At 36.4% G+C, this 22,721-nt stretch overlaps 1 protein-coding gene across 1 annotated transcript in view; it reads right to left on the minus strand.

Moving 5' to 3' along the window:
* GRM8 (glutamate receptor, metabotropic 8) overlaps nt 1-22,721 on the minus strand; it is a 339,426-nt gene that overhangs the window by 103,376 nt on the left and 213,329 nt on the right. The window contains exon 6 of the mRNA XM_010003390.1: nt 18,579-18,779. Within this exon, the coding sequence (XP_010001692.1) occupies nt 18,579-18,779 (201 nt within the window). The remainder of the gene's footprint in view (nt 1-18,578; nt 18,780-22,721) is intronic.

The following is a 22,721-nucleotide window of genomic DNA, read 5'->3' on the forward strand; positions in this document are numbered from 1 at the left end:
CAGGTGCTGGGAGAGGTGCATGTAAGGGCCATCCCAGTGTGCAGTTCCTAGAGGAGAGGTCTGCAGAGGGTGCACAAAGGATAGATAGAAACTGCTCCTGAGGAAAGTGTTCATGTGCTCAGCAGTGGTGGTGGGCTACAGTGTGTCCCCAGAACACACCTGAGCAACTATTGCAGCATGTCAGAGGCTCAAACCAAACTCCCAAGGCAGGATGAATCTCTGCAGGCTTCTTACTGAAGCTGGGGCTGGGGTATGATGGGCTCCCTGCCTGCAGAAGGAGTGTGCTGGGGAGCATCCACATCACCAAGTAGAGGAGCTGTGCTGAAGGAGAAGCAGGAAAAGCCTGTGCTTATTAGGTTCAGAAATGGAGAGTCCCAATATATCAAAGCCTGTGACTTACAATGGCAGAAGAAAAGCTCCTCTGATCAGCAACTACAGACCACAGTCAGTGTGCTGATAGCAGATGAAGGACTGAGTCTGAGCAGGAGGTTGAGGGTGTGATCCTTCCCCCCTTCCTGAGCACTGATGAGACCACAGCTGGAGCACTGTGTCCAGTTCTGGGTTTCACAACAAAAGAGAGACATGGACCTACTGGAATGAGTGCAGCAAATGGCCACAAAGATGATTAAGGACTTTGAACATCTGTCATACAAGTAGAAGCTGAAAGAGCTGGGACTGGAAGAGCTGGGAATTTTCAGCTTGGAGAAGGGAAGGCCTGAGAGAGGGATCTTGTAAGTTTGTATAAACATCTTATGGGGGAAGTGTAAGAAGATAGAGCCAGACTCTTCTCAGTTGTGTCCCCTAGCAGGAAAGAGGCACATACCAAACCACAAACAATTCTGCTTAAGCAGAAGAAAAAAACTTTTTTTAGTGTGTAAACAGCCAATTAGTGGAATAGGTTGCCCGAGAAGTTGTGAAGTGTCCACCTCTGTAGATACTCAACATTCAACCGGATGCAGACCTGAGTGACCTGATGCTGTAGTTCAGTCAACTCAGAGCAGAGGAGATTGGACTAGACATCATGGCTGGCCTCAACCATTCTGAGATTTTGTGAGTAGTAACTCTGTTTCTGAGGTCTAATGATCCCAGACTTCAGAAAGTTGCAAATGATCAATGACATGAATATTTGCAGCCATTTGGCTGCACCACCAAGCCAAGACAGGTGTAAAACACCCACAGAGAGTTGTATTTGCTGCCCATTTCCTTCTGTTAAATACCAAATGAATATCTGAAAATTCAACCTGATGTCTCATGTTTAAATGCAGTGCTATGCAGGCATTGTCTGTGTAAATCTATGCAATGCAGACTACACAATCCTGAATGAAGGAGGAAGACCTATTAATCATCAATCATTGTTAGCCCAGTGGAAAGGCTTCAGGAGCTCAGGCCTCAATAGATTTGGATTGGGGGAGTTAAGAAAGGCTCAGACATTTAAGAAATTATACCTGTAGTCAAGGCACTTATATGGTAAGTATGATTCATAGAATCATAGAATCACAGAACTATTCAGGTTGGAAAAGACTCTTGGGATCACCGAATCCAACCATCACCCTACTCTACAAAGTTCTCCCCTAAACCATATCCACCAACACCACAACCAAACGACCCTTAAACGCATCCAGGGATGGTGACTCAACCACTTCCCTAGGCAGCCTATTCCAGTGTCTGACCACTCTTTCTGTGAAAAAAAAAAAAAATTACATAATGTCTAGTCTAAAAAGTTCCTATACTTATCCTTTTTTGGAAATGCTACATTTAGAAGACCTGCATCCACAAATGACAGTGGTCAGATAAGTGTGGAAAATTCCTCCAAAAAAATTGGATAACCTTAAGATATACACAACAGAATGGGCTTTAAAACTCTTCTGCTACAATTGTTTTTCTCATTCCTGTGAAACACTGGTTTAGGATCCATTTAGCAATTAATTGCAGTCCTTAGTAGATAATAATGCTGCAACAGAAATTTACAGAATATATTGTGCCAGTGCAAAAGAGGCAGTGATTGGCAGGTCTTTCTTAATTACGGCATTAGGTTTAACACTTGTGTTAATCTGAAATTCATTAACATGTCTCCAGATAACACTAGTTAAATCCAGTTTGCCAACAGGCAGAGTCAGCTCTGAAGTTAGTGCCTCAGAAAACCTTATTTACTGCCTTCTGTCCTCTGGGGGGGCGGGGGAGGAAAAAAAGCAATAAGGTTGAGTTTCCTGATGTATTGTTTGACTGGATTCCCAAAACAGTTCCATGATATTCTCAAGAAGCAACTCTGGCCACACAAAAGCTCAAATGCTGGTGCTGCCAGAATCACTGATCTACAAGTAAATCTCTTATTTCTTCAAACAGATTCCTAATTCCTCTTTTTATTCTGTATTGATAAAGTTTTTCATGCTGTTTTCATGATCAATAGTTATTCTACCCATATAGAAATCTCTGTAGATGGTACAGAGAGAAATCCAAATAAGAATAAAAGCTACATAATTTTTTCAGAAATGAATCATGCCAATGATCCTGGTGTCTGTCTTTGACAGGTGAGTTATTTACTTTACAAGGAAAGCATGACAGATACAATCTCCCTGGATTTCAGAATTCTATTCCATCAGAGATAACTGATTAAAATTGAGAAGATGGGGATCAGAAGCTGGACTATAAAGTGGATAAGGAACTGAACAAAAAGGAGATCAAACAGGTTGTGCTGGAAGTGTCTGAGTATTGGTGGCTTCCCTGTGCAGTTCTTCACAGTATATTTTTAAAATGTTAGTTTTTTCATCAGTGTCTATATCCTCAAAGGGCAAAAAGAAAAGCCCTTCAGGGACATAGAATGTGCTAATGAAAAGTATCATTAGTATAAAGATGGAATGCATCAGTAACATGGAATGAGCTCGAACATGAGATGGCAGAACCTGGGTAATCTTAGGGACTAGGCAATATAAAATAAGATGATATATATATTCTGGTGCATTTTACAGGCTAATAACAGGAACTTTGTTAAGAGTACATGTTCTTCTAGATACCAGAGAAGAGGAGGTAACAGTTCAGACAAATCTTATGCTAGATTTCTTTCTTTTCAGTGTCTTTCTTCATACACATTAAGGATGCATTATCTACCTTCATAATTCTGTAAAATTATTCTGATTTCATATTTTGATCCCTAATATAATTACACAGGGATTCTCCACATTATCCTAACTTTTCCCCAATCATATATTGTAGACCTTCCTTATTATAATCTCAGAGTAGTAAATCTTGTGAGGATTTGATATAGATCTTCTCAGATCCCTAAATAGTCCATCATATGAAGTAATGAAAGACAACCTTTTATTAACATTTCAGATTAATCTATTTTAAATCTGGCTTCCAGCTGTCTATATTTTTTTTATTATTTCTTTTTCACTCACATATCAAATAAAATTACATTTCATAGAATACACTGCATTCTTTTTGGAAATGCTTGTTTGTCTTGCACTAGACAGACAGATGCCATAAGGAAGGATTGGGTGGATGCTAGGAATTGGCTGCATGCTCTTTTGCTCATCTCATTTCTATAGCCACAATTGTCAGAACTCCTCCCTTTTTTAGCAGAGTGTTGACAAATGATAACTGAAAAATAGTATTTCACTAGGGACCCCAAAGTCTTCAGAATTAACAGAACACTCTTCTACCACATCTAATTATTTTTCCCAGGTTACGTCTCCAGTTTGCTCAAGTTCCAAATAATAAATAAACCTGTAATAATGTTGCTTGCTCCCATTCTCTCTTTTTTTTTTTTTTTTTTTTTTAAATTCAATTAATTAATAATAGTTGCCCAGCCTTGCCAACCCCTGTCACTTATTGTCAGGATTATTTGCCTAACTGTTGCACAGATATATAGTATGTTATATTCTGTATTTACATGTTTCTAGCCACTATTTTTCCTAGGCTCTTTGAGACCAAGTTCCTCTTATTTTTCCTGAGCTTCTTCCTTATTAGTATTTCTTGCCCTCTTCCTTTCCCATTGTCATCTTTGCAACCTGCAGATTTTTTTCAGTATTAAAGGTGCTATCATATTGGTGTAGTTGAAAATCTTGTTTGACATAATGAATTTTAAGTATCTTCTTCAATGTTAATAGTTTTGCCTATAAGGAGTTTTTATCATTTGGATGTGTCTTAATTAGTTTATACGATCTTTGTATATATGAGGGAGAACTTCATATGGATTACTTCTCTTTTCACTATTTTTAAAGCACACGCAAAATAACAGTCTAATTTTATTACTAAATAATTCATGGTTATTGTTACTGGTACTGTTACTGGAAAATAGGTTAACATATCTCTGCAAAGTAGTGTGACATGCCTTTGCACCGACTTCAAGTTTCTTCCATCTATTCTTTCACTTCGTAGGCAACTTTCAGGTGACTTACAATAATAACTCTCATTACTTTATTCCTAGCTTCCCTCCTCAAGCTCATTTTTTCCACAAAAAAACAGAGTAGTAATGGAATCGTCTCACCTGACTTTGGAAATCTGCAGCATAGACATCTAAAGTTGATATAATTTTATAGATTTGCTCTGTCAGTGGAGGCACCTCTACAGTACAATTAATCTGGCTTTAGACAAGTAAATGATGAGATGAACCATGCCCCACTACGTGACTTTCTCTCTGTTCACTGTAAAAGCAGTGCAATCAACTAGCTCATGTGTAGACATCTGCAGTATAGGAATCCAATGTGAAATAAATTTAATTCCATTCCTATACTGTTTTGCTTTATACATAGCTAAAATCTTTGTCTGTGTATTATTTCATTATTATATTTGTCCCTTCTTCCACTTTATCTTGTCACATGACACACAGGAAACAAGGTGAACCCAGCAGATCATACTAGTTTTTCTATTGTCTTTTAAAATGATAGGAAAAATTGCATCTTTAATCATCATGGATCTGTATTGTTTGCTGCTATTTCTCATGGGAAAGAAAGAAAGAAAAAAAAAAGCAATGCCGTGTCAACAATACCTTGTCTCTAATCTATCTGCAATTCAATATTTGTAGCATGTCAATCTGCTAAAGTTACAAGCCCTTGTGTTTTTCTGTGTCTAACCTTATTACTTTCCATTTCCAGGCATAGATCATACCATCCAGGCATTACCTTCTGACCCTGTTCTATAGGAGTCATGTTCATTTGTTCTCACTCTTTGTGTTTTGTCCACAGTTTTCTATTATTGTCAGGTTTTATTATCCTTCGATTTCCTTCTCAGAACCCCTCTTGTTACATATATGCCTGGCAATTCGTATCAAGGTCTGTGCTTATTCCTGTTAAATACTCCACTAGAAATCATTAGCAAGTCAGGACCACGAAGATGAAAGATTTACATTTTCAGATTTTGGCAGAGGGACTTCTGAGGGAGGACAAAGAAGCAATTGTAGCAGTAGCAAGGGAGAAAAGCCAAGAATATTTACAGTAATCTTTAGAACATGTCAGGAGTAATAGATACACATACCAAATCAAGAAAACAAAGGTGTAAGTTTATAGCAATAGATCTGTATTCATTTTTCATACATGAACCACAATGAAAGTTCTATATGCATTCTCTGAAGACACTGAAACCCATGAGAATTATGTCCTTTCTTGACCACCTCCCATTTAATCATTAAGACAGGAAAAAAAATAATCCCACAAATCAAAGCTTGTGGTTTTATTCTCAGGTGACTCAGGATAAATGGGATAAACAAATTTCTTTCTAAAGTCCATTTATGCTTTGCAGTTCTATTTCAATCCAGGGTAAGAACTGAACTATTTTATAAGGTTTCTTGGTTTTGTGGATCTTTTCTAGCAATTAAATTACTCTTCCATGAACTACTAAAAAGAAAAAGTCCCTGCATTAAGAAAACACATTTTCAGTGTTTGGTGCTGGAAAACCTGACTTCAATGCACTTCATTAGGAGTGCATAATGTCCTCTTGGCTGCACAGACTCATAGACATCTATTCACATGACACAGCATACACTCAGGTAGATATTGGACCCTGGTCATGGAGCTCACATCCTTAGGTACATTTATAAGCATTAGTGGGCCACTTCTGTAAAAGTGTCACCTCTTCTCCATACATGGAGAAAACAGTCCATACTTCTCAAGTTACACTGGCATTATCCACTGTTTGGCAAGAATAATCAATGTATACTATCAGTTTATCTTAATAGGAAATCTTTAATCTGATTATACATGAATATAGAATGCACAAAAATCTCCTTGCCTGTATTTAGAGGACTCAAACAAAAGGTGAAATTCTCAGCTACCTTCTTACGCTCCCCCTCTTCACCTTATTCCTTTTCAGCAGCTACAACCTCTTATCTCCGTAAGAGAGGCAAGTTCCTGCTATTCAAACCAAAACAAGTTAGCTTAAATCACCTCTGAACACAGGTTCAGTCTTTATTTAAAGAGAACGATTCATGTTTGTATTTAAAAAAATTGGTGCACTGAGATAACAGCCAGTTATGTCTGCTATGCACCATGAAATATTTAAAACGCTCTAGTTAAAACACATTCTCACATACGCCTTCACTTTAGTTGTGCAAGTTGATAAATCATTACAAACTTGAATCCCTAAATAATAGCAGAGACTGTGCATATTAAAGGTGGGTATGTCTGCTCCAGGACAGCTGGCAGAACGCATATATCTTTGCTCTGACCCTTCAACACCTTGCAAAAATGAACTTTAGCAGACCTGACACTTCAGTCCTCAGCACTTTTGGACTTTCTCGCTAAAAATACCTACATTGTTCAAAAATGCCTTGAAAAACTAAATTGCTGTCCCAGGACTACCCAAGCAAAGAAACAAGCAAACAAATAAATAAAATAACATTTGTAGGTACTTTTTTGTTTTAGTAATGCAGTAACCCAGGGTCACCAGGATGTCAAGCAAACACAGAAACATGAGAAAGGACCAATTAGGTCTAGGGCAAGTCAGCTGAAATAAGGAAAAACCTCAATGTTTAACCATAACTGGAACTAAAAATTAACAACCTTCTTATGTTTGGGAACATCTGCTTGAACATTACTTCCTTTTTTTCTTTCCTCAGGATTTTCTGATTCAGCATACAAGACTCAGGACAACTCAGTGCAATAAGAAAAAAGCCATGTGTGTTTTATGCTCAGGTAAGCAAGAAATCCTGCCTAAGCACTTATGAACAATGTCCCTTGCTGGTAGAAACAGTGGAAGTGCAAAACAGAGAAAAAATTATCAGTGTTTGAGCTGCAGTTAGTCCATGCATAAGAGAGGATCAATACAACAATTTGTAACTATCATGAGCTGGAGCCTTTAAACTCCAGCTGGCTTAGAAGAAACCTTCCCACAGTGGCTGTACATCAATATAAGGGTTATTTCCAAGCACCTTTAGCTGTTTTTCTTCAGCATGATAAGTACTAGACTCTTATATCCTAGGCTTTATCTTCAGATCTCTGGGTAGGGACTTGGATGAACAATGGTAGAGATGCAATAAATAAGCCTTTCAAGGTTGCACAGTCTGGCATGTGCTGAGGAAGCTGATTGCCCTGTAGCTGCATATCCTGCACAGAGATTATGACTTGAGGCTCCATATATCATTTTCAATTTCCTTTACAATGCATAATAATTACCTCCAAAAAGTGGGACACAGCTTCTGTAACTGGCTATTTATGAGTTGTGACTTAAAGCAACATAGGGATATATTTTAAAATGTGACTATGTGTGGCATGGGAACAAGGCTAATACATTGTTTTCTCTCAACTCAGGATCAAACTATACTGGAGCAAAGCCAGAGTAGTCCTCAAATGGCTGCAGGGCCAAACAGTAAAATCAAATGTCGATCCAATCTGAGCTCAGACTGAGCAACGATGTGTCTTCTGTGATTATATCTGTTTGCTTAACCTTAAAGGAATCTACTATTGAGGTCATCATAAGTTGCACTGTACAGAATTGTGGATTTCTGGTTATTTTAAAGAGGTTGATGAATATGTGTATGGCAAGCCTTGAAAGAAAAGAATTTCTGAGAAGGCAGCAGGATACAGTCCATGGGTGATATATAGCTGCTTCTTTTTCACTGAGTGTGTACAAACTGCTACCTTTGCCTGCCACAAGCAAACACAAACACAGTTGTCTTTCCACTGAAAAACTTACAGCTCCCGGAGGAATATTAATTTAGTGAATGTCAAGGACTGTCCCTTACTGTGCTGTTGCTCTACTCCAGCAGATAAACATACGTGACAGAGAGCATGTCTGTAAACTCTGGATGTTCTGAATTCCCCAGACAGGTCAAGTAACTGCTGTTTCCACAATGCTTCCCAAGCTCTTAGGAACTGTCTTCCTGTACAGAGCAAGCACAACGCCTAAACTTGAAGCCACATCTAAGTGACTAGATGATACTCATAATAAATCTAAGTAACTGTAATTGCAAATTTTTACTTCTACCTGCTTGCTAACCAACCTGCATTTGGCTTTAACTTATTTTTTAGCAATTCTGTAGAAACGTCAGGGTGACCACTCTTTTACAGTTGGTTTTCGATATGGTTGATGAATATCTATATTCCAGACCCACTAAAATAAACAGTAAACTTTATAATAACTATAGTGCAGTTGGAGTTCTATAAACCTTGTCTTGATAAACAGTATTTCTGTATTTTCCTAGTTAGCTGATGGATTTTCAACTAAATAATGAACAGGTGACATTTACTGTCTACTTTTCAATAAATATTTCAGCAAACTGAACGACATTGTTCCATTTCAGAATATGAAATTTAAAAGGCAAGGTAAATTAACAAAGAAGTTAAATATTCATAAACAGAGCATTCAGGTTGGCTCAATGGTTTTTAATTCATCCAGGCACTGGAAATATCTGGACAGTTAATAACCAGTAGTAATTTCTATCTGCTGTGATATTTGAAACTTATTGTACTTTTAGGACAACTTCCAAGATTAAAAATGAAAAATTTATTGAAATCACATTTTAAGAACATTTTTTCCTTAATTATTTCAACACTTGAATAAATCAGAGTTTATCCTTCTTTATTGCTTATCATATGGGTAAATTCTAATTACAAAAGCCCTCTGGCAACTCTGAATCCTTATTTAAGTTAAAATATGTGTAAAAAGCTACTAGAGAGATGTACATAGCATACACCTAGAATTGCAAATGCAAGAAATGTAGAAACAGAAACACAGCAAAACTACTGCTTGAAAAACAGCAAAATTTTGGGCTTTTGCAAGAATGAACTTAACTAGTCACTCCCATTTCTGAGAAAATTCTTTTAATTGGGGTGCTACCTAATCACGCTGTATTTCACATATTACAAGGATGTTATAAGAAACTTGAAAGATATTCATTTCATGATAGTATAATATCTAACTTTTCATTCCTCATTGAAAGACAATAAATGTGATTGACGGAATAATCAACCACCTTTATTATATGAAAGCTCTTTTTTTTCTTGATTTTTCTCCTTTATATCAAAACCATGGTAATATGTTGATGGTTTCTTTCTCTAACCAAAGATGGTTGGTTTTGGTTTGGTTTCTTTTCTTATTGGACAGTAATTAAAATGTTTATTAGCAAAAAATAATGTTTAAAAACCATGCTACCTTCTCTAACCTTTTGGAGATAATACAGGTATATTGCATTAATCCCCCAAAAGCAAATTTTAACCTATCTTCTAAAAACCAGACAGTTTTTGCCTGAATGAAAATGAAAAACAACCCACATATAGAAGATAGGTCTTTCTTTGAGTATGGTGCACAATAAAAGAAGTCCAACAACTGCATAAAATTTATCCTGTACTGCGATAACATTTCTTGTTTCACTGCTGAATGAGTAAAAATATGGAGTCATCCATTTACAGCTCCTTCAATTCTGCCTTCACTAGAATAAAAATACAATAAATAAATAAGATTAAAATTATAATAACATAAAGTATAATAAAAAATAAAACCTCTGACTTTATATAAAATTATAGCCACTTTAGTGCTACTAAGATAGTATATTGAGAGTCCATTTGGATAGAACTCCTAGAAAGTCTTGCATTCTTAGCTGCATAGTGACCCAAATGCAACAAGACTAAAGAATACCCTCACAGCCATGCCTTATACTTATTTCAGGCATGCTTCTGGGACATGGCTTTGGTCTCCCTTGGATTAAAGGCTCAGGAGTCAATTACTTTATTTCTTTAGTGAGCATAGAAATCCTCAACTAATATGAAAAGTTTGGGGGAAGGACCAAGCTTCAGTGTTTCTACCATCTTCATCTCAAAGCAGAGTTAGCATTGCTGTATTAAACGTTTCTCATTCCTTTTTGAAACTCTTCAGAGTCATAAACCCCTTCCTCATGACTTAACATCGAAAGGTTATACCATACTCTTTTACCCTCCAGCTGAACTCCTAAAATTTAAGCAAGTCAGCATCAAAGTTAATCAGACTGGATAACAAACCTCCCCCAATGTAGTTGGTGGGTCTAAGGAGGAAGCTGTGATTGGTGGTAATTTTTGATACACAGTAGGTATCCACATTTTCATACTCTGAAATGTTGCTGAGTATCCTCTAATAATCTTACCTTTACATAAAAGCTCAAATACTAGCAAATAAACCTGTATTCAAGTAGAATCCCAGTCAAGATGATAATTTGTTAATAGAGCTGTAAGTAATAGAGATAAGCACCATTTTCAAATCCAACTGGCTGTGGAAGTTCCTTTCACTTGGCTTAAAAGAGTTTTGGTTTCCAGGTGTACCTAAAATAAAGAGTATTCGGCATTTCCTATATTCCAAACTATTTTAATTAAATTCTAATGTAATTATAAAAGTTAATAACCTAAAGGAATTGGCACAAATTGAAAAATGTTAATAGGGAAGCCTCGCTAATTCACCATCACTTTGAAAGTGTGTTGTGCACAGAATCCACATCATCGCAACTAAAACCCTTACTGCAAATTCTTTTAATTATCAAATGCTCAGATTTGATGATAGAGATAACAGGAGAATTGAGAGAAACAGTGTCTTTAAAATAGAATACCAAGTAATCTGTGCATAAAATCCATTTTATTTCAGGCTTACAAGGGAGAGATTTGTCTAAGACTATGGGAGAGCAAGGCTTTGGGTCTAGTCTGTTCAGCCTAAAACATAAGCTGCTGTGTGGACAAAATGACTGGATACCTTACTCTTCAGGAATAACAGTGAATTATTCTTCTTCTGGAGTAAATTAGAGAAGCTTCTAAGATAAACTAGTTTCCACTTATTTAGTATTTCATACTACTAGAAATGCTTTAACCAGCCTTTGAGAAAATCTCTCTGAATCATAGCTGCTTGCAGAAAAACATACAGAAGTAGATGAGTTGCTATGGTGCCTAAATGCTAATGACCAGGCTCTCTCTCTGTTAGCCTTTAGAGGTATCAGCTTTTTCCATCAGCTATACGGAGAACTACACACTTACCTGTAGACTTTACAAGCTACTGAAACTGAGGGAAACTTTTTTGCCTGAGAGGGATGAAATGAATCCCACCAGTCTCCTCTTAGATGTCTTGTTTAATTTGCTTGGATTCTCCCCGGTTTTGCTTAAGACCACAGCTGGTAACAAGTTCTAACATGTATAACTGACTCTTGAATCCAGTACTGCTTTGACTATAGATCTGAACTGGGTTGATTACTGTGGAATTCAACATTTCCCTAGAGCAGAAAAACTAAATAGTGTCCTCTGATGATGTTGGCTATGATGTCTGTTAATTATAAATTTATTCTTTTCTCACTGTAATTTTTGCCCTACAATATTAAGTCTACCTGATTTCACTGTCATTTCTATTAACATAAGAGAAATGGTTGTTTTACTACTTATATGAGAATGTAAGATTTTTCAAGATAATTTCACTGACAGTGACCTCCCTGAAGAAATGCTCTATTTTTTTATTTTTTTATTAACCAAACATTACCAATTAAATCATCTTTTACATGAATGAACTATAAATGTAGCTTATTTATGCTACCAAGTACCCTTAATAAATTTGTTGCCTTTTTCCCCTTGATACTAGAATCATAGAATCATTAAGGTTGGAAAGGACCTTAAAGATAATCAAATTCCAACTTCCCTGCCAGGAGGAGGAAACCCTACCACTAGATGAGGTTGCACAAAACCTCGTCTAACCCGGCCTTAAAAACCTCCAGGAATGGGGCATCAGTAACCCTCCTGGGCAATCCATTCCAGTTCCTCACCACCCTTATATCTTATAACTTCCCAATATCTAACCTACATCTCCCCTCTCTCAGTTTAAAACCATTACCCCTTGTCCTATCACTATCTTCTTTGATGAAAAGCCCCTCCCCAGCTTTCCTGTAGGCCCTTTGAAGTACTGGAAGGCCACTATAAGATCTCCCGGGAGCCTTCTCTTCTCCAGGCTGAACAGCCCCAACTCTCTCAGCCTGAGGTGCTCCAGACCTATATTCTCTCTAATATGTCTATTTCATTTTGTAAGGAAGCCTTTGTGGGAAAATGAAAAAGGCTCACATTATTCTGTTACAGAGGCCCTGAAAAGCAATTAATTTCTCCTCATGACTGTCCTGCTTGCTTATTGAATGGTTGTCTTACTAAACAGTTCATAAATTGACATGAAAGATGGTAACTCATACAAACATTCTTACTTGATTTGATAGATTCAAGAGTAGATTTTAAATGTAAACATTGAAGTTAGGAAGCCTGTCAAAGCATTTTTTTCCTCAAAACATGTGGCACACCTTCTTCCTGTTAATAAAGGTAATAGGGATATCTGAGAGGCTTAATAATGCCACAGAACTGCAGTACTCATGTTTCTTACACTGACTAAAAGCTAAAAGATACATGCATTATGGTCCAGTTTCTTTGCACTCAGATACCTTGCTTTGCTAGGAATGGAAAGAGTTAATTTGTGTTTCTCTACAGTAGTGCTTGAGTTTTTAACTTGATTGTATTAGAAATCTGTACTCTAATATGTTTTAATATCCTCACCTATCAGGAGATGCAAATCAATTTTCATGAGTAATAAGGGCAAATCCTTTGTCACCTTCCTTTACATGCTAATTATTGAAGAACCTTATGAATGAGACTTTCTTCCTCAATAGTGAGAACTGACATCAGTCGCGTTCTACATCATGAATTTTTTATGTGGAGCATACATATTGCTCAATTAATCAGTACTTAAGTTCTGTACATAAGCAAGAGCACAGCTACAAATTGCATTTACTTTTAGGTTCTACCTTCTAATTTCACACCCAGCAACTTTATAATCTCTGATTTTAATCACATGCATTCATGAAGTACCTAAGAATCACAGCAGCTCCAGGCTTTGCCTGCTGCGTGTGCTTACATTATAACCATACATTACTTAAACCCATTAAAAGTGATTCAGACCCCTGTGCAATTTTTGTTTCTTGTATAGCTATCTGGATTAATTACACCAAAATAATTAAGATGCCAGAGCAGAACTTACATGAAATCATTCCCTGCTTATCCCCAGTAAGAAATTACCAGAGGTAACAACTCCTTTCTTAATTGAACATAAATGTATGGGAAACTAGACATCAGGATTCTTTATTACAAATGGTCTGCCACAGCCCCAGTGCTAAATTAGCCAGATTAGGCACCTCTGAAACCATGAGAAAAGTACATGAAAAGCATGAACTGTTCCGAAATCTGGAATTTTATTAATTCAGACCTATGTTAGTTTAAGCTTCAGTCACGTTTTCAAATATTCCTCCTTAAACCAAAATTTTCAAAGAATTACATGGAATTATGTCCTGTTATTAATTTATGACAGAAAAAATATCACAGATCTTAATAAGACTGCAACAGGCATTACCCCTTCCACTCCCACTTCTGAAACTGAAAGAAGTATCTTTGTTTCTTCAGCAGAATACAGATCAGTGAAACTAGGGTTCCTACCATAGTGAATCTTATCAAGGTCAGCAGAGTTAAGTCCTTCCTAATTCCTTGCTAATCTTGTTTGTCCCTATCTGATCTACTCATCTGGTATTAACTCCCATTATACTTCCTAACAAAATATGGTACCAATGGCATTGTATGATGTCAAAAATTTCTGGCAGTAAAAACCCTTATGTGAAGAACTGATAATAAGAACTCATAACTTTAAAAATCACTGATGTGCCCAGCTTTGACTATTTCAAAATGTGAGGTTTTTTCTCTATTGGTAGTTGTAGACTAGAGAGTTGGACTTTCAAAAATATTAGTTAGAAGCATAGCTTCAGTACATTTTAAGTGGGACATTTAGTTCTATTGTGCTTAATGCCTTAAAAAATGTCAAAACTTATCAGCCTCAAAAGGCAGCATCTTAAAACTTCTGTTTTAATGATAAATAATTATTTGAGAATGCAAATCTTGCACTCAGTGAAAGAACAGAGAGGTGTCAGCTTTCTTCACAAAAACATGTAAAACAGTCTGAGCTGAATGTTAAATCAGGAGAGTTTTGCACAGATTAATATCTTAGAAACTTCAAAAGATAGCAGGAGGTGATGAATTTTGTAAATGGCTGATTCCACAGTAATGATTCTCTGGAGGGTTCAAAATTCTCTGTGAGAAACCCCGTTCTTTATTTTTTTTTAAACAGTCCTCTACAAGTACTACTTTCACATAAAAAACCAAACCAAAACAAAACAAAGCCCAAAACAAACCTTACTATGTAGATTGATCTTTCATTTTTAGTTTATAAAATTACTGAGTTTGCTTGCTATCTTCCACTCTTATCTTCTCATTCTCTGGTATCATTCTGCCCTTTTCTGATGTAGTTTTGCTTTTTAAATAGGGCTGATGCAATTTGCACATGTGTGTATGTCTTTTTGTAGCCAAAATCAATCTTTTCTCAAAGGCACTTAATTAACGTATGTAAAAAACAAATAACAGCAAGGTTTACTAGTCCACCAAGACTATGAAATTAATTCCAGAAGGCTCATTTAACATTGCAAAGCAAGGCTAATTGGCATACTTTTCTTTCTTTCAAGTCCAGCTATGGCTATAGAATCACACATGGCTGAGTTGGGAAGTGACCTCTGGAGATCACCTAGTCCAACCCCTCTGCTTAGAGTAGGCTCAGCTAGAGCAGGGTTCCCCACATCCAGCTGGGTTTTTAATACCTCCAAGGACAGAGACTCCACAACATTCTCAGTGTTACAGATTTGTCACAAAACCCCAACAAGCAACGGAGTTACCTTACTTTGTCTCAAAGACCAGAGAAAAGATTGCACAATCAGACTCAGAATTTATTTCCTGAGTCTTCTCTTCATCAGGAGGGAAAATTCATGTTGTAGGAACCTCCTGCAGAAGCAGACAACATTTATCAAAGTATTGAAGGCAGAGGACGGTCAGTACTTCCACCTGTTCTCTGCTCCTTTCACCTATCCCTGCTCAACTAAAAAGATGTCAAATTAGCAATTATCCCTGTTTGCCCATCAAAGCAAATAAGATACCTGTTTACATATATAAGAGTCCAGGCCAAGTTCTGTCCTTACCTTTCGATTCAGTGAAAGACTCATATTGCAATACATGTGAATATATCTTGTGTTAGAGTGATGCTTTCCAGCTATTTATCACTGGGACTACTACAGTGTGTTAATGTAAATATCCATGCAAATATATAACTACAGATAGGCAATTGGTTTTAGACACCATACTTTTCTAGCCATGCCAAGAAAAACACAGGCCATAGCGAAACAGGAAACTACACTTGGCAGTAACTCAAATCTCATATATAAATAAACTTATTTAATCCTATTACAAATTAAGAAGTTCTATTCCCTTAAAAATCATGCTGAAGTATGAGATTTTCTACATTTAGCACACAACTGGCAGAAGAATATCAAAGAAGAAACAAATGTCATATCAATTTCATCAGTACCCTGTGCTCTGGTAGTTATGTTACCCTTCAGACAAGAAGGTGTCATGGCACATTACACAGATGAATCCTTCAGGGAATGAATCTTCATTATTTGTAAATAAAAGTCAAGAGTAAACAAAACCAAACACATTTCAAAGTGATTACTTGCAATCAAAAGCTAACCAGTTACCCCAATAAACAGAACCATATACGTTTTCTTCCCCTTGCAAATATCCTCCATACAGTAGACAGGTGTCCTTCATAATACAGATGAAACCCACAAAGTTGGACATGACAGCAGATTAATTGGACTTGCACCCACCCATTACTACCTTGGTTAAGTGGGATATACTGAACTAGAAGTGAAAAGTCGGTAAAATCATGTATGGAAGCCAATGCTTGAATTACAATTTTAAAAAATCAACAAACCAGTCTGTCACCAAAAAAAAGTCTGTTTCTTCTTGTTATTAGAAATTACAAGCATTATTATTAAGATTATTAAGAGCAGACACTTAATTCTAAAATGCATGAAAAGTTGTTTAAACATATGACAAAACTTTTTTACTGTGAAGATGGTCAAATACTGGAACTGATTGCTCAGAGAGAATTTTGGAAGATTTTCCATCCTTGTATATATTTAAAATCTGGCTAGGTATGGTACTAAGTAACTTGATTTGGCTGACCCTGATGTAAGCAGGGAGTTGGAGTAAAAGATCTGCAGAGGTCCCTGCCAACATCAGCAATGTTGTGATCCTGTGATGATAGGATAGAAAATTGTTATCTTGAATGGCTGCAAAAGCCAGGGTTTTCCGTTTGTGAATCAATTCACTTTTAATGTACTTCATTATTAGCGATTGAACATAGGATCTGCATCAGATCCAACACACAAAACTTCTGCCAACTCCCAGCACAGGAGGTCTAGCAATCTATCTAAACATTCACCTCTGTAAATCAAGTCACAGTGGCAGTGCTATCCTGAGGAACAGAAATTTGGGATTAAAAGGAAAAGGCAAAGGGTTAAAGACTGTCCTCTGCTTATGCTTCCCAACACACAAACAAAATAAATTAAAAAAAGAAATATTTGGCCATATAACACACCTAAAAAATCTGTACAACAGTGCATAATATAGATTAGCCTAGTAGAGGGAACAGTTACAGGAAAGAAAGTTAACCTCACAGAAATGGTTGTTGGTTTTTTTCGGTTTTGGTTTTTTTTTTTCTCCTCTCTTTCAGTAAATCACTACTACCAAAACAGATACTTTTTCATTAGTGTCCAGAATGCTTTATTCCTCTCTTCCATCTCTCCTTGTTGCGATACTTAGAGTCAGCCAGAGAAACCATGACAAGTATTGATGAAATACAACAATCCAGGGAGAGAAAGGTTTCATAGAAAATGTACAGCTTATCTTTTTATGCCAAACTTTCATGCTCACCAAATGAAAACAGATCACTTTCTTTGTGTTTTAACAACATAGATGCAGAAGAATATCTACTGGAAATGTCGATAATTGAACTGCAAACCTCAGGATATGCTGCCTACCTTTGTCATCGTATTTCCCATTTGCCAGCAACATATTTTGCTTTGGGTTTTCTTCAAGATCACTAAAGAATAATTTAAACTCCTTCTATCTTTATATTCCTGGAGACAGGGATTCCCTTTTCATGAAAATTGCATAGGAATAAAAAAGTTTTAGAAGAGGAAAAAACTGTGAACTACAGTCAACATTAATGTCAACCAAATGGTGTGGTTTATTACCTAAAGCAAAAAGAGCTTCCACTCAGAAGCTAAATTCAAGATGACCTTGTGTTTTTTTCAAAAAGGCTGGAAGCTGTGGTCATTGGAATAATTTGTGATAGACAGTGCTCCTCTCTGTGTAGTTAGAAGGCATGTTAATTACCATCAAGTAGGGAAAAAAAACAAGGAAAACACAGCAGAGAACACAGTTACATTTCTCTCTAAAATAATGGTAAATACAGTCTATAATAACTATCACCTTAATAAAATAATGTAGGTTTTCAGCAACTTAATTTTACTATCAAGTATGTTCTACCTTTTTCAATTCTACATTCAGAAATTAATCATGCTCTTCATTGGCCTCTATCATTAACAGCATAAGCTTCTGTGACTACATTTTCCCAGCAGGCAGATCCCAGCTGCACAGAATATTATGTAGTGTTGTTTAAAAATACATAGTAGTTGGTTTAAATTACTGAATCAAAACCAATGACACGGAAAAGAAGACAGAACTGCTAGTGAGTGTTTTAATTGAGATTTAAATATGCAAACTGAAAGCAAACTCTTCAGTATTCACTTACGTAAGAAAATTGTTAATAGTAATTTCAGAAGAAGGCAACTTTCAAATGGTTATTTATTTCAATTTTTTCTCTTGCAAACCCATAAGCAATATCTGTTAAAGGATTGTAATCTGTCAATAGGACTGCATGATTCCTTAACTTATTTCTGTAACAGCAGCTTTTCTCTGGAATATTTTGATCAGTATATTCTTATTTTTAACATGCTGCCAAAAGGGAGCAGCTTAATATTAAGATGAAAAATACACTTAGGGTTTCAAAGCAGGTGGAAAAACTCACAGTTCTTATTAAATGAGAACTGCTTCTAATCCTGTTTTCCACTTTGCCTTAAAGCAGCCTATATAAAGAAGAAAACACATCTTGTCACTTCTGAAACACAGAAAGACTAAAAAGGGGGGAAAGAAACAGCACATGTAACTTACCATTGAAGTTTACTGCCCGGATATAGCTCAGTAGTTCTTTACCATCTATTGTGCTCATCCGTGGGCATAGACCAATATATCCAGGACAGAGATCTTTATGCATGTTGTGTAGTGCATAGGCCATGGAATATACTGCATCAATTACAAACTGAACTTTTCCTTCTTGCTCATAGGCTGAATCTCTTGCAATTCTTTCTAAACCTAAGGAAGAAAGAGAAAGAGCCAGTTTGTTTCTCTTTGTATGTGCATGTGCATGAGTATTTGCATGCAAAAATTCACAGTAGAACATAAATAATTACAGTCAGATTGACAGGTAAAGTTAGAAGTCATCTATCTGTCACCTAAAATAATGAGACAAGGAAAAACGTGGCCATCTGGTTTTGCCTCTAATCATTGCACACTTTGCCAGGTATATAAACAGTATGTTGTGTTCTGGGCTGGAAAAGAGGACAGAACATTTTATTATAAGAAAAAGAAATATATGTATACTTTTACAATGCAGTAGAAAAACTCTCTTTCCACCTCATTGACATTCATTTAACAGCTGTTTATTGTTATTTATAGGACATTTCTACAGCAGTTTGCCATTCTGTTTTAGATAAATTTAAGGCTACTTTGATTTTTATCCCTGTCTATTGTTTTATAAACATTATTTAAACATGCCAGGGAAAAAAGCTGAATGCATGCCATGTGATGTGGCCATCTGTCTCCATATTGAAAAGTGCTTATTCTGAGGCATTCTTCCTTTATTTTCTAGTAAATTATGCTTCACATTGAGAACCGTGTACTGTCTGCTGTTTCCTTCAGGGACATTTCTCATGCAGAGGGAATACAGAGCAAATCAATACATTATGAAATTTTGATTCTGTGGGAATTGCCCGCATTAATCATCTATGTCCAAAGCTGAAGAATATTTTACATGAATAGGCAATTATACTAAGTGGAAAAATTAAAAAATTAAGTTCAGGAAAATTGTATTTTAAGTATGCAACCAATATGCAATCCCGCGTTCTATATAGGAATTCAGCCACTGATTTCAATGGCTAAAAATCTTCATTTGCAAGGAGAAAGAGGGCTCTGAAGTCCTCAACGTGAAATCGATCCTGATGAAATCCGTAGTTAAGTTCTCATTGACTCAGTGAACACAAGATACCTAGGTTAACTACTAGATTTAATACTCATTCCATTTGCAAATAAGCCATTCACATTTTTTAAGATCAAAAAAGTTTATGCACCATTTTTTTTAACATTCTACATCTGATTTCATTATGTTTCTTTTTTATCTCTAAACACAGGCATTTATCAGTTCAAGATATCAATCTTTTTGCATCCAAGTTTTAAAAAATGTTTATACCTGACAATACACTGTATGCAAGATCTTTCTTTAGACAAAGTATGGAAGTCCATGTCATATGAAAAAAAAAGCCTGGGACTATACTGAGAAGACATTCTTCTGTTTGCCTGCTGCACTTCAATGTCACCGTCTCACATTACAGTGATAATGTATGAACAAATTTGTAATCTGTCAGTGTTTTGTCCTTTAAACATCTGTGGACACTGGGAGCAACAGCTTTGTAAATACATGTGCATTGATTTCTCCTCAGAGATTAATTAAAAATACAAAATTACTAACTCTTGAAAAGGTACTAACCATGTAGAGAGGAAAACATATCATAAATAAATAGAATGGTTAAGGCTGGAAGGGACCTCAAAAATCATCAGGTTCCAACTTCCCTGCTATGAGCAGGAACACCTCACACTAGACCAAGCTGCACAAAGCCTCATCCAACCCGGCCTTGAACATCTCCAGAGAGGGGGCTTCCATAACCTCCATCAGCAACCTATTCCAGCATCTTGCTACCCCATGGTGAAGAATTTCTTCCTGATGTCTAAAATAAATTTCCCCTCTTTCAGTTTAAAGCCATCACCCCTTGTCCTATCACTACCCTCTCTGGTGAAAAGCCTCTCCCCAGCTTTCCTGTAGGCCCCCTTCAGGTACTTGAAGGCCACTACAAGGTCTCCCGAGAGCCTTTTCTTCTCCAGGCTAAACAGTGATTTGTTACAAGTAACCTCATAGACACTTTTCAAGACATGCTATCTAATTATTAGCAAATAATAAATAGTGTAACTCTACTTCAAATAAACAAACAGAAAGACTTTTCATTGCACATGCTGAAAATTACACAATTAGTTGCAATGCATTTCCCAGACATAAAAGCAGATATGAAGGATGGAAGAGACGTGGCTCAATTAGAATGCAACTTTGTTAACTTATTTCATGTGGGAACTAGCTTCCAACAGTAAGTGATGAGTAGAGCTCAGGATCTCTGCCTTAATTTTTCCTGCCTTGTTAAGGACTGCTGGACAACAAGTAAAGCACCGGGTTTACAGAACTCCTGCAGGCACACAGCACTCAATAACCTCTATGTGCTCCCAGGAGCTTCCTCAGCCTCTAAACAGGATGGTCAAGGCAAGAGGAACTTGAAGGACATGTATCTGTTTTAATTGCTAAGCCAAATGTAACTCGCCTCACACAGATGGACGAACATGGATGTGGAAAGGTGGAGGGCTAGTGAAAGACAGAAGGGAACAATTTTCTATAATAAATTTAAAGTCATAAAACACTAAAAGTTGCAAACACTTATGTAAGCACCTGTTACTAAATGGTACAGACTTTTAAAGGGGAAAAAAATAGTATTGTACTCCATTATGATATAGCAGATATGCATAAATTTCTTCTACAGTGTAACATTTTACTTTTATTCTTCACAGTTATGTGATCATAAACTACTTTATCATATAAATTATATAGGAAAAAAAAAAAAAAAGAATTTATTAGGACTTAATGTGTTCCCTTACACTCAAAGGAGTGATGAACACCACAGAATTATCAGTTTTAAACCTGTCAAATCCAGAAGGCAACAGACAAGAAAAGTCTCTGTGCTTTGCATAACAAAAAAAAAAAAAAAACACAAAAAAAAAACCCCAAAAAACCCCAAACTATAAATTGGATTATGTACTATTTCTTTTTGAGGTTTCTCTTCATTTTCTCTTTCTAGAATTCTCAAAAAGCTAAACTATTAATTCGTAAAGATGACAAAAACTCATCAACTTAAATTACATTACACTGCTGTATATGAATTTCAATGTATAGCAGTAAAATAAGTCATAAATACAGTCAGATGCTACAAAGATAATATTACATCTTTGGAAGACATTACTATAATTTTTCTTCAGACTTGTATATCAAGTAATAACAATTTCATTTATAGCTTGTCTCTGAGCTCTGCAAAACATGTTTCTGCACACACTGATGACTTGAAAGATTACAAAAATTTGTATTTCATATTAGAAATGTTTTAATGCTTTCTTAATGATAATTTCAATTGCTTATCCTACAGTTTTTTCTTTGAAAAATTTGCTTAGCCTGTATCTTTATCAAAAAGAATGAGAAAATGTTCCCAACTTGAATCTGGGCACTTGATACCACCATGGTGTGACAGTGCAAGAAGAATCGAATTAAGAACTGGAGTCACACTGCCCCTCCCTGTTCTGATCTCAAAACAAAGGAAAAACAGGGAAGTGTGCCATGGTGCTTTCCAGCAGGTCTTCTGATCCAGCTGTTGAGAAATGCAAGCCTGTGGGAAATTTCATAAGATGTCAAGCCTTTTCTCAACCAATGGAGGAAATACCCAGATATGTGTACTAATGTTACCACCTGGGGCTAGAGAGAGCTAGGAGAGGTGTTACTCTAGCCCATTAAAAGTTTCAGCTGTTCCTGGCTCTTTCCATTCGCAATCTCTTTTGGGAGCCCTCGAGTGAGCACAGGAATGATCCTCTAAGAACTTGTATATGTGAAAGACTTGCTATAGATACTCTTGCACCTCCTGAGCAAAAAGTGACAAACTGGACTGTTGCAGGAGGTCTCGCCTCCATACCTTCTTTTAATTTCCCTCTTTGTTCCTGTAGTTCCTTTGCTGCAGGAAAAATTTTGCATCCTGTTCACGATGGTGCAACTCACCTATGAGAGGGAAAGATAAGGAGCATAGCCATGTTCTTAACAATGGTCTTAAAGCATATATTTAAGTACCTTTTGTTCACATGTAAGTTCATGGCAACAGAAAAACTCAGAATTCCTGGTGA

This window comes from Chaetura pelagica, unplaced genomic scaffold (assembly GCF_000747805.2).
Source record: "Chaetura pelagica isolate M959 unplaced genomic scaffold, ChaPel_1.0 scaffold57, whole genome shotgun sequence".
Lineage (NCBI taxonomy): Eukaryota > Metazoa > Chordata > Aves > Apodiformes > Apodidae > Chaetura > Chaetura pelagica.